Consider the following 13,561-nt stretch of genomic DNA (forward strand, 5'->3'; position numbering starts at 1 on the left):
AAAGGTCCCACTATGTATAGGCTAAAGCCACAATAAAAATATCTCATATTTTATTATGTATGAATTTGTAAGAGGTATATTTTACAGAAAGGACCTTGTCATTTTTGAAAAAGGAAATATAAAGAAACTCACATTTAATCCATTGTTAGCTTTCTTTTAGTTTATTGTTGTAAACTGTCCTCGAGGGGGAAATTACCTTTACAAGTGTCGAGAAGCAGACAGGCTTTCACTATTACCGCTCAATACACATAAATAGCCAAGATAAGGTTCTTTCTTTTTTCCACTTTTTTTTCTGGATCCCAATCACAATGTGCATATCTTCAAAAATCTTGTATTTTTTTTTTATTTTACAGAAGAAGCAGTAAACGAGGTGAAAAGACAGGCTATGACAGAATTACAGAAAGCAGTGTCTGAAGCAGAAAGAAAAGCCCATGAAATGATTACTACAGAACGAGCAAAAATGGAAAGAACAGTGGCAGAAGCAAAGAGGCAAGCTGCAGAGGATGCGCTGTCTGTTATTAATCAGCAGGAAGACTCAAGTGAGGTAAGACGTTCTCAAATTTAGATATGTGTGCTTAATTATTTATTGGGTGCAAATATTAAATAGCAGGAATCAAACCGTGAATTGCATCTTGGAGTTATAATAAAACTCATGCGGTCATTTCCCGCTCGCGCGCGCCCAGCGGCGCGCTCGAGGGGGCATGTCTGAGCGGACGTCTAAAGACGCCCGCTCAGATCTAGAGAGCTCCTGCCGGCGTTTTTTTTACTACGGCCGGCCCGGAGGTGGTTAAACACAACATGATTGGAAGTCAAAGTGATTAACATATATTTATTTTTATCATTATTTATTTCTGGTATGTATATAGCGCCTAAACTTTTATGCAGCGCTTTACATAGTTGCACATTCACATCAGTCCCTGCCCTAAAGGAGCTTACAATTCAAGGTCCCTATCTCACATGAGTACATACGAGGGCCAATTTAGACAGGAGCCAATTAACCTTCCAGCATGTCTTTGGATTGATTTTCCTAATTAGTGAAAGAAGAGCATGTTACCTCTGAAAAGTGAGTTGTCACTTATCTTAGTGAATGAGGTAAAGTTCATGTAATCATGTACAAGCAAAAAAAAAACATTAAAAAAAATGATTTGCGTGTGATTGGCTGATCTATGCAAAGTGAACGTTCACTCAGCAAAGTGAGCGTGCTGTACTCATTTAGTACATCAACCCCATTATATTTTATTTATTTTTTGTATTTTACATAAACATAATGGGAGTATGTGTTTTTGTGTATTCCATTTATTAACTCACCGAATTCCACTATTAGGGGATTAGATAAAAGCTATTAGAGAAAGGCAATTTAAGGCCTTATCCCATATTCATTGGCCTGTGTATAGGCGGCCACTGATTGTTAAAGCTAACAAGTATTCAAACAGATAGAAAATAGGAATTCAAATATAAATTGTATCTCTTCTATTATCCGTTGCACAATATTGTGGTTGGGCAGAGGTGTCCTTCCCCATTGTGGTATTTCAGGGAGGGATTTAAAGGATGGGTCTGGCCTGTTAGACTGTCTGCTTAAAGAAAAGTATAAGAAGCATTAAGACTTTAGGGTTGATTTCCTAAAGGCTGTTGCTAAATTAATTTGCACCTAGCTTAGTGAAAGAGCAGATGCTCTGCTGACTTCTATTATACAATCATGTGTAAATAAAAATGCTGTGTTTTTATTTTCTTCGCACATGATTGGGTATTCTTTGTAAAGTCAATTTTCACCTCATTCACTAAGCGAAGACTAAATTTTCCTTGCAAAGTGAAAATTCCCTGTGGTATTGTGTGGCAATCCCTTGGTAGAACCGGGTGTTGTAGCTGCCCAGGACTCTTAGCCAGAGGGGCTGAGCAGTTCCAAGAAGCAAATTCTTTTGCTGGGAAAGTATTGGCTTTGCAGTTCTCCCCAGGTTTCCTGGATTTGGCATGGGATCCTGGAACTGGGAGATTTCAAAGAGAATTGGGAGGGATGAAATCTCCATTCCTGGGTCCATTGTTTAGTAGTGGCCAGCACCTAGGCCAGCACAGCCCTCTTGGAAAGGGTGCTGGCTAATGCTGGGAAGAGGAACAGACCTGTTCAGGAGTCAGGAGTTCACCACTCAGAAGTCAGAGTGGAGCCAGGTGGCTGTGTGTGCTGGAGGCACCTGGGAGACAGCCAAGGAGGCTTAGTGAGCCAGTGACACACAAGGGATATAAGGAGGAGTCACACGAGATGTGTGGAAAGCTGCTAAAGGGTAAAGTGTACTTCTGAGGAGTCTTGCTGATGAAAAACCCTAAAAGTCCTGGGACTAGGACACGTGGAGTATATGTGACAACCTTGAGTCGGTGAGACACTGTCATATTGTCTATTGTTGAAAGACAAGCAAACCTTATGTTGTTACTGAAGAAAGTCATTGTTCTGTTACAAAAGAAGTAAAAGACTGTCCTTTTTCTGTTTAAACGGCTTTGTGACTGGCCCTTAATCGCTCACCATGTGTGCTAAATTCCCCAAATATCACATCCCTTATAACGTAGCCTATTTGCCCTTAGTGATTCAACCCCATTGTAGTTAAACATCATACAACAGTAACTAAATTCTCCCTTTTGAATTTTTGATTACTTCTCCCCATTTTTGTCACATCTGGTCACCATGTAAATAACCAAATCTACTGAAGATGTGATTGCCTAAAGTCAAGAAATATTGGGCAAAGCAAACTGCCTAAGTGTCAACAGCTTTATTCTTTGTGTTTGATGATTCCAATGATAGACAGAGGTGTTATGATCAAAATCCAATACACACCAAATGCTAAAAAAAATACATTTATGTTCTTTTTCACATCACACCTTTGTGTAGGGGAGTTTACAAATATAATTTTTTGTGCATTGGGTCCTCTGAGAATCTGACGGAACTTAAAGAAGTCTTGTGCAAATAGCAATTTGTATTTTTCAATGATAACAATATGAACAAGCTACTTCTGTGTTTAGTGAATGACCTCCTCATTACTATTCTGACCCTGGTTTTCTACAATTTGGTGGTCTGTTATTTTTTTTTCAAGCAAAATAAACAGGCAGGATAAGAGATAATCATCATGCCCCTCTCTCTGGCTGCAGACGCTGCCTGTAATTATTGTAATCCATAACACATTACTTGTACATAATAGACATGCTGGCTATGTATAAGTTGATTCTTCCTTTCATCTTTGTCTGTGTACCTGCATGTTTTTGCATGCGTCTTTGTTCTTTCAGCTCATGCATAAAACACGCATAAAACTAATAAGAAATGTGTTTTGTTATTTTTTATATGATGCAGCTTTATTCCAAAAGCCAGTTCTGTGTAGGTGTTTTCAGTACGGAGCCTGAAAACACTGCATTTGGCTAGCATTATATTGTATTGTGTGACCGACACCAAACAGACTTGACAACTTGTTTTTAACGCTGTAAGATTTTGTCATAAATGTAACTGTAAATGTAACTCTCTTACCCACACTACCACAGCTACCTCATGTATCATTTCCCCCTCCTCTTTTAGATTGTAAGCCCTCAGGGGCAGGGCCCTCCTTACCATCTTGTCTTGAATTGTATTGTAACTGTAATGTCTTCCTTATATTGTAAAGTGCTGCGCAAACTGTTGGCGCTATATAAATACTATGTATTAATAATAATAATAACTGTGAGATAATTGAAAGAAAAGGTATCTGTTCATTCCTCAATTCACATAAGTAAGAAGCCAAAGGGTTTAATTTACTAAACTACAAATAGGCCATTCAGTGTGCAAGGGAATTTGCATTTTGTATAGAAAATTTCCCTTAGACTAGTACATGTGGTGACAATAAGCTTTGCAATGAATACGCAATCATGAGCATGGGAAATAAAAAAACATTATTTTTGCATGCACATGATTGGATGATTGAAGTCAGCAGAGCTTCACCTCATTCACTGAGCTAAGGGAAGATTTCCTTGCAAAGTGAACAGCCTATTTGCCTTTAGTAAATCAACCCCAATAAGCTAAACAAGGATACTTTAATCTGATTATTGCTCACACATATCACATTCTATCTTATTCACTTTTATTGACATAATAGATGCATAGCGTGGTTAGGTAAAGATGCGGCTTGATGCAGCCTTCCTTGCTCACTCTTTTTTGGCAATTAATGTGACCTTTTACAGCTCCCGATAATGGAATACTAGTTTACTAGACCAAAATCTTGCCATGTGTTGACACCTTAATTTGTAAGTCCACACTAAAATCTGTTCCTTGAAGAATACAGGATATAAGTAGCGTTGGCTAAAGTGGACCTTTACACTCAAAAATCAAATTCTACCAATGTATCCCTCTATGTATGATGATTAATAATAACATAGACATGTCAAGTGTACAATACTGTGATTATGAAATACTTACACTTGCAGAGCATTCCCTTCATGCTTTGAAAGGGCAAAACGACTTCAGTTTGCCAAAGCAATCCACACTGGGATTGCCTTGTCATCAGCAGAGCATTGCTGGTAAATCTCATCTGTAATCTCACGAGATCTCAGGGAAAGGCCTTTTCCAACCCTGGGATGATGAGCATGGTCACATGTCCTAGTCACATGTCTAGTCACATGTGCCAGAAAGCCAGGAAGTGAAAAGAGAGCTAGTAATCTGCCCTTAGTAAACATGGCCACTGTCAGAAGACTGGGGGAGAAATAAGATATGCAAAGAATAAAAAGCTGGCAATTATCTAGAAGTATATGTTTGTAGAATGTAATTACTAAACATTTCTAAAGGTGTTTTGGTTGTTATTTTAAAGATATGGGTTAAGTTCCACTTTCAGCAATGTATCAATATTGCTGACTCCAAGGGCATTCATAATTTTGATCTTCAGAGACGTTAAACCCTTGCCAATGTATCATGGTGCCCCACCATCTGTTGCTGATGTTATCAGAAAGCTGCAGTCTATGGAAGCATCTTGGAAATGTTTCCCCAGTAGAATACTCATCCCTAATGAGAGCATTTCCACAGAAGTATTACAGTTCATTGGCAGGGGAAGATTTTGGCTTTTTGGCTAGATCGCCACCTAATGTATGATCACTATAGCTTGAGTATGGCTGATTTTATACATTTTGGATCTCTTTCTTTCTTTAATTTGTGTAGTTGGGGCTTTATTGTTTACAAATACAATCACGGTCTATTAAATCTAATGTTATTAAGCCCTACCAAAATAAAAAAACAAGAGACACTCCTATGTATTTGGTCAGTACGTTTTTGGATTGCTAGAGAAAATCCATGCAAATGTAGACCAAACAAAAATCAAATTATTACCAAACTTACCCAAGGCCGCAGCCATCACCTTGCATCATTACACCATTTCAACTTATTATTCCCACTCAGTGATCAAGTATTTTCTACAACCACATATACTGCAAAGCCATCAGCTACTGTGCACCACTTCAATCTCAGATTATCTTGTTTTGTTATTTTAGGCATACAAGGATAGGTTATAAACTCCATTTGGAAAACTGTACAAGGAATTAACTGACACACAGCTCCAGCGCCAAAGTGTTGCTGAGACTTAATAGAGCTAGAATGTAATTTGTTGCAGATTTCTTTAAGGATGAAAGCCCCTAGTTGGATCACTGGATGCCCAGAGTTTCATTTTAATGCACAGCAGATGAGTTCCCAAAGACAAAAGGAACTGATTTGCAACATCTGAAAGTTTCTCAGGAAGAGAGTCGAAATGGAAGCAAACCACTCCATTGCAGGAATCAAACACAACCGGCACTTAATTGGCATGGCTTCTTGATGTTAACAAGTCAAATAGTGATGAACGTAGTTGTACACATTCAATTGGATCTTTATTCTGTGACATAAATACTCTACTCCTCACAAACTGAAAACACATAAAATGAGTCTCATGATTACAACTGTGTGTTTTTGGGGCTCAAACCACAATTTAATTATGATCATTTTGATTTAGTAGAAATTATTTTTCCTACTTTTAACCTCTGGCAAGAGTTAACTGTGCCCTTTCTATACCTAGCAAGAAGTAAAGTGAGAGTTGGGTGGAACCTGAGTGAGAAATAATAGGTCCCATGCCAACTTTCCTCTTAGCAAGGTCTGCCATCTAGATTCACAGGGCTTCTCCTGTTTACTAAGGCCTTATCACATTTGACTTAGGATGAGTATAGCAGCGAGGATCCATCTCCTTCACCTCCATGTACAGAAATGTTGGTAATATAAGGAAGTCATATTGTGTCTGTATGTTTCACATTTTCACTTTCATTCAGCATAGGACTAAGTAAATGAAGTATTTCAGCAGTCAAGATTATGTTTTGGTTTTAGGGAGCTAAGTTTCAGGTTAAGTTTTAGGTTTGTTTTAGGCCTTGTTCACACCGAAAGCGCGTGCATTGAATTTAATGGCACCGCTTCCACGCCCCCCGCCCGCAGTGCGATCCAAAGAGTGGAAAGACTTTGCCAGCATTGCGTTCCACTGCAAACGCAAAAAATAGGGCTTGCTCTATTTTTTGCGTTTGCAGTGGAACGCAACGCTGGCAAAGTTGTGCCACGCGTCCGATTGCGGGGGGCGTGGAAGCGGTGCCGTATTCCGTACGCCCAGGTGTGAACCCAGCCTAAGTGTTATGAAAAGTCTAAGGATTTGGTTAAGGATAGGTGTTAGAACATATAGAAGAATGCAGAATTGTTTATTTTTGTCTTTTGCTTGGCACCAAAAAGCACTCGCTGAACACTACCAGCACTGGTATTTGGGCACAGAAAACGAATACACAATGTTTGACCGTCTATATGTCTCTAGGCACCGTTGAGGAAATGTTTGCTGACTATGCCTCACCTAAACTGAGGTTCTGAAGGCGTTAGACATACTCAAGCACATGAAACAAGTACTATTTTCTAAACTGCTAAAAAAAATTGGTGGTTTGTACATACATGTCCGAGTCACACCTAATGTCTTTAAGGCTTACAATAAAGGTTGAAGCAGAGAAATGACCTGGTCACTGTTAATAAATAACACAAACACTTTATCATCTAGTTATTATTATTATACAGGATTTATATAGTGCCAACAGTTTGTGCAGCCCTCTACAATATAAGGAGGACATTACAGAAACAATGCAATTCAAGACAAGATGGTTAGGAGGGCCCTGCCCATGAGAGCTTACAATATAAAAAGACTAGTTACTTTTGAATATATAGTACCATTTAAATATAAAGTTCCACATTTAAATATAACATTATTTTGTTGACAGAGATTATGTTCTTTTACACATATCTCTAGTATAAAATATTTTTGCAGAAGTACCAGTTCTATACTATAATCTTTCCAGTAAGTCAATAGAAAGGCCCATTGTTGTGTCTTTGTCATCTTAAACACTACACTGTAGTAAAAGTAAACATATCCTGAATCCATTTGTAGTGTGTAGTAATAGGTTTTGACATCTCCGAAACACAGCTAAGTTTAGACAACGCAAACCTGGAACCAGAAGGATTGAATTAAAACCAGGTGATGCCAGACATCCAGTCTACAACCTGAACGTTTAACTACCAAAAAACATCTGTTTCTGTGTTTGGAAACTTTTTTTTCTTTCCTGAGATATTTTGAAGTGTTTTTTAAAGATGGGAACAATTTAAGAAAATAAAAAAAATTCCTGCACATGCATTTGTAATTATCTGGTTGATTCTGTATATTCCATGCTTTTGAGTGGAGCCACATATGATTTTAATCTGATGGAGCCAGTACGTTTTGGACAGATCCCATATTTTCACATGGCCAACTTTCCAGTACTTTCGAAAGTCTGAATATACTACAGTTTTATAGGCACATACAGATGCTCTATTTAAGGAAATCAAATTATATTCATGTCTTGCCATTTTTTAAATGTCTAGAATTTTCTAAGATTTGAAGTATCCTTTCATTATAAAAATTAAACTCCTTTATTTCAGCACAGCCATGCTGAAATTTGCATCTGATATTCAAATGTTGATTTGTTAATGTAAAAAAATTGGGTGATTATTTCTCCTTTATTTGAGCCCCTAGGGGAAAATGTTTAGTTAACCCTTGCAGTGTGGGGGTAACCCCACTGAAAGGGTTATTTTTTCTGAAACCTGGAGTTCTCCTTTAAATATTTATATTATTATAAATTCTTGGTAGAATAAAATAGGCTCTAAATGGATTCAAAGGAATTTTATATCAGAATTAGGTCTTTATGCTTTTGGAATTCCTTAACTAGCCTTTTGTGGACATCCAAACATTCTTTTTTTTTTATTCTCAGACCTCAACTACATTTATGATAATAAAATGTTCCTGACAGATAGTAGTGACCCTTAGAACCAAAGGAACCCATCTAAGATTCATCTTTTTCCAATGAAGTGCATCCTCACACAAAGAGTAGAGCAATGCTTTTCCATCTTTCATTTCTCGTTACTTTTATCATATCCTCTTTGAAAACTTTAAGTGAAGTTAGGGAGATGATTGAAAGATGATAACATTTTAAATGTATTTTATAGACCTGAAACTAAGTCACTTGAAAGAAGAAAAAAACAACTTGCAGTGATGTTTTTTTTTCTTCCTCTGAACATGAACATGCCTTTGCTGGTAGCATTTTGTGTCATCTGCTGCTGAAAAACCAGAGCAGATTGTTTACATAGCATTTTGCAATTTCACTATAATAAGGCAAATTCAGTGGATTTGCACAAATGTCTCACCATGTGTTCAGAACACATTTTGTACTTTTTCCACCTGTGCTTATAATTTACAGTTGGTTTAATGTTACTCTTTGAGGCAATGAATATAGTTAAGCCGTAACAATATTCTAACTGAATTTTTGCTTGTTTTCTATTCTTCAGAGTTGCTGGAACTGCGGACGGAAGGCGAGTGAAACTTGCAGCGGCTGCAACACCGCCCGGTATTGCGGATCTTTTTGTCAGCACAAAGACTGGGAGAAACACCATCACATCTGTGGACAGACTCTTCAAGCCCAACAGCAGGGGGAGACACCAGCAGTCAGTTCATCGGTTACACCCAGTAGTGGCACAGGAAGCCCCATCGACACACCACCAGCAGCCACGCCACGGTCTACCACTCCTGGTACACCATCCACCATAGAGACAGCTGCCCGTTAAAAAAATACTGATAAACTGAATTCTTTGAAAACTTTAAAAACTCAATGAAACCAAGTCCTCATACTCAGATATTCAAAGATGTAAAGGTGAACTATCCTAATTCAGTGATACAATAACAATGAACTACTTTTACCTTGAGGTAGTAATAAAAAAAACGTGAAGGCCAGTAACGGGTCACAATAACTTCTTACCGAAATCAAAGATATCTTTTCATTAGAAGACTGAGAGTACAAAATATAACAATGTTAAAATTGACCTCCTCCCTGATATTTTTCAGTAGCTGGGATTTTAAACTAGATGACCTCATTAACAGATGCTTTACCAAACAGCGAACCAAGAGATTGCTAACTGCTGTTGAGAGCAAAAAAAATGAAAAATGCTAACGTGAAAAACAAAATCACATTGTTCTATCTAGCGATGAAGGAAAAAGGAAACGGTGACAAAACCTCCTTAAGGGCATGAGAGTCAGAAACAGCAGTAGACATTTAACAAGATAACGAATGGCGTCCACGGGAAACGGACTGATATTTGAAGACCCGCTACAAAAACCTGCATATGTGCAACAGATTGGAAGGGAACGCACATGTTCTTCTTAAGTACAATAATATTCAGGTCAACAATACATAAGATGATTTGCAGTGGGTTGTGTGATTACAGCAGCAGCGAAATACCATCATGGAAAGGCTTCCTTTATTAAGGGACGGTCTCATCGTATCATTAAGTAGCAAGCTGGCAATCATGACACCAAGCAGTTGCCCCAAAAAAAAATAAACAAAAAAAAAACTTTTCAAAGTTTAATCACTTTTGCAAAGTTCCACAGAGACAATCGGGTCTATTCTAATATTTTTTTTAATCAAAGCAACAAAACAATTAAAAAAATATGTATACATAGTGGCTTCAGCTCCAGCCCGCATTTCAAAAAAAAAAAGAAAAAAGAAAAAAAAGATTTTTTCATCCCATACTCTTTCACTTTAAAAGAAAACTAGTAGTTCTCTCGGTGTTTAAAACACCCCTGTCCTGTGAGGTTCCCCAATGGTGTTTTTTCTTGTAAATGTGATGGACAAATGTGAATATGCATTGTAGTTTTAACCATGCCCACATTTAATCTCTTTATTCTTAGCTGGTGAGATAAAACTGTCTCTTTCTATGCTGCTTTTATAACTGTATATGTAAGTGATACTTCTCTAGTAGTTACAAACAGCCCTTTTGATTTCATCTTCAGAAAAAGGAAAATTTTACGCTATCTACCGGAGCTGCTAATTCACTCTGTTATATGATTTTTTTATGTCCTAAAACTAGCATGCTTCACGGAATGCTAACCTATCAGTGTTTTTGTAGGAGGGATGTACATAAATGTATTTTTGCACTGTCATAATGATTCCCTAGGCATGCATTATTTTGGCAATCTCCTTTTTAAATACTCTAGAACCACATCAACGATCTGTTGTTTGCATAAAACCATAGTGGATTTTGTATTTTTTCATTTTTTTTTCTAGTTTTTGCATTCTTTTAAGATTCACAAATAGGGATTTTTTTTTACAAAAAAAAAAAGCAAAAACAAAATGTCACCTAAATGTTAAAAAGGCAGTGCATGTGTATTGCTGTAAGACATTGTTTCTAATTTTTATGATGACAAATTAGATTTCCAAATGCTGAGGTGTAGATTGACTGCTTTAACTGCTGAATGTCAGGTCATACAGTATTCTGCATAAAGGGAAGTCAGCCAAAGACTGATCTTAAGGACCAAAATATTTTTTTTTTTTTTTAAGTACCCATACTAATATTCCAAAAGATCAGACGATAAAACTTGTCAAATAAGGTTTAGTGTAAATTTATTGACCCATTTGTTGTCCAGTGTCCAGACAAGAATTTACAGATAATCATCATTATTTAAGCTTAGACAGGAAAATATTTAAAGTAAGCCTAAAGCAGATCTAAACCTCAGTCACTCAAAGTTTATATAAGCTTTAACGTGTTAATGCAATTTTAGTTGTTTTTTAATGTTTATTTAATATGTAGCTCTCTTTAAAAGAATACCTGGTGATCCTGACATGAAGGTCCTTGTTCAGGCAGTTCCTGTTATGGGGTGACAACTGTTTCCCAACTGTGCTTTGGCATTATCACCCTGCCACATGCGCTCCAGATGGAGGATACAAGCGGCCTTGCACACAATGCGCTGGCATGGGGTGCAGTTGTCACTATAAGGAAACCAAGCCAAACCAATGATGTCTAGGTGATGTTGGAACGAGTGCATGTAGACAGGAATGGCTAAAAGAAGGTGGAGGAGATCACCACTAAGATTTAAAAAAATGATGAAAAAAATGAAAACAGTATTTTAATAAATAAAATACATCAATATTGTGTAATGCACAGTGCTTTTGAAACCTGAAGGTCATCCAGTTAAGGTTTAGATCTACTTTAAGGCTAAACTTTATTTCTCCAAAGAGCAAAGCCAAATAGTAACAGTCACACTGTAAATCAAATTGTGGCCTGGTTTGTACTTTCACGTCATACCTTTACTCAATAACATAGTAACAGACTCCTGGGCGAAGTAGAAAATACAGTGTTACCACCATAACCCCTTCCCACCTCCCGGCCTATTTAATCTTTTCCCAGCAACAGTGGAGATATTTGCATTTTGCTTCAATCTCAGCCAAAATGAGTGTTAGGCAGAAGAGTGTATGGGGCATAATGACTACTCTGCAAAATGTAAGAGAGGTGCTTTATTACATGTATTCCAGGATGTCATGCTGGAATTCAGAATTTATTTATTACCATATATTATTTTCCTCACAAATTGTAATCAATTTAGTCAATACTATAGGTCATAAAATAAAAATGAAAGGGCATACAGTGACAGCTATTAAGGTTTAAAACCCCTGATCAGTCAAGTATCCATAGAAAGCTACAAAATGTGTAATGCACAATACTGTAGACCCTAGAAATCACTTTTGTGTCATGGTAAACCCAAGTTTGACGTCCTAGGGCTCTGAGATGCATTACCATAGCAAGCCAATATGTCTTGCAATAGTGCTTATTGCCAGGACCGTAGCTTTCTTATTACCATAACATATAAAAATGTTTTTCTTCATCTCATTTGAAATCCAGAATTTTCCCAGTTTCTGTGGTGCTTCAAATTGTATCAGCATAATAAAGTTGCATTACATTTAATATGAAGCTGCCATAGTGTTCCTGGAACCATAACTATGGTGTTGCTTCTCTAAATGCATTTCCATACTATTGTAATGCCCTTTGACATCACATTATTATACTCAAGGCTGGATTTATACTTCCTGCCCTTGCTAGGCCAACTGCCTTGCTCTACCTCCATCTTACCTCACCTTGGTATAACCCTTACAAGATTGGACTTAGCCACAAAAAAGAAGGAAAAACTGTCTTTTTACACTGCTAGCAGTTTGGTTTTGGGTGTATAGGCACAGAGTTTACACTGACAGGCAGGGAGACAGTCCTCGACCTTTATTATACACAAGAATATGCTACTATCAGGAAAATAATGTTTGGCTGGCTCTGTGCTGTCTCTGGCAACCCTTCTACCATAAGAGTAAAGATCATAACCCTTGCACTGGTCCTCCTACATTCATTGCTATGGTGCTTTTAAGTGCAACACTGCTATATTGCACTTCCAATATCATCGCATTCCAAAACCTACTGTAATGTTGCTTTTTGACCTGCTTCTGCGGGACTCCCAGAGACATTGCCAAGGTACCTTAATGAGCTGTCTTGTACTTAAAAAATGGCAATGGCTATGCATTTCTAGATTAGACACATTTATCAGTGAACTCTTGTCTGTACATGACACTGGATAACCCTTACGATTGGAGCTCTTGTGCATTTAGGGTAGAAAGAAATGGTCAAACCCCAAAAAATACAGTAAGTTCCATCTATAAGTCATCTGTCAATTATTGTAAGCTGTTCAGTAATGGAGCAGCTTGTTTTTTCTGTGTTGAACATGGGTTAGTAACAATTTGTCTAATTTCTATAATTCAGGGCACCCTGACTAACACCAGATACTCCCCCCCTCCTCCCAACTCTAAGCACTCTCTATCTCCTCTTCTTCCTCCTTCTCTTTCTTTGCTCCTATTTTGCTACAAACTCCTCAGTGGCAAAAAGTTTCACTCTACCTCTGACAGCATGTATATTGCACCAGTAGCTATCAAAACTGGTCTAGACAAACCAAATGGGCACAAAAACAGGATACCAAAAGCAAAGCTCATACAGCTGCAAACCATATCACTTCTTGGTAACAAAGCAGACCTCATTAACTTAAAGAAAAAAAAGTTACTTTTCTTTTTTGCTTGTCATTTATATGCAGGCTACGTGAGAATATAATTTGTAGGTATAATACATTAAAAGCTAAGAAAACGCTAGCTTCATTGGAGATATATAAATGGTGGTCGCTGATAG

The 13,561-nt window shown here is 37.5% G+C and overlaps 1 protein-coding gene across 3 annotated transcripts in view; it reads left to right on the forward strand.

Moving 5' to 3' along the window:
* The window catches only part of RUNX1T1 (RUNX1 translocation partner 1), a 111,945-nt gene extending 102,261 nt beyond the window's left edge, over positions 1 to 9,684 (forward strand). For all 3 annotated transcript variants that reach the window (XM_018572234.1, XM_018572246.1, XM_018572239.1), the window contains exons 10-11: positions 354 to 544; positions 8,861 to 9,684. In XM_018572234.1, the coding sequence (XP_018427736.1) occupies positions 354 to 544; positions 8,861 to 9,136 (467 nt within the window). In that variant the 3' untranslated portion in view covers positions 9,137 to 9,684. The remainder of the gene's footprint in view (positions 1 to 353; positions 545 to 8,860) is intronic.
* The last annotated feature ends 3,877 nt before the right edge of the window (positions 9,685 to 13,561 follow it).

This window comes from Nanorana parkeri, unplaced genomic scaffold, assembly GCF_000935625.1.
Source record: "Nanorana parkeri isolate BGI_ZX_2015 unplaced genomic scaffold, ASM93562v1 scaffold43, whole genome shotgun sequence".
Classification (NCBI taxonomy): Eukaryota; Metazoa; Chordata; class Amphibia; order Anura; family Dicroglossidae; genus Nanorana; species Nanorana parkeri.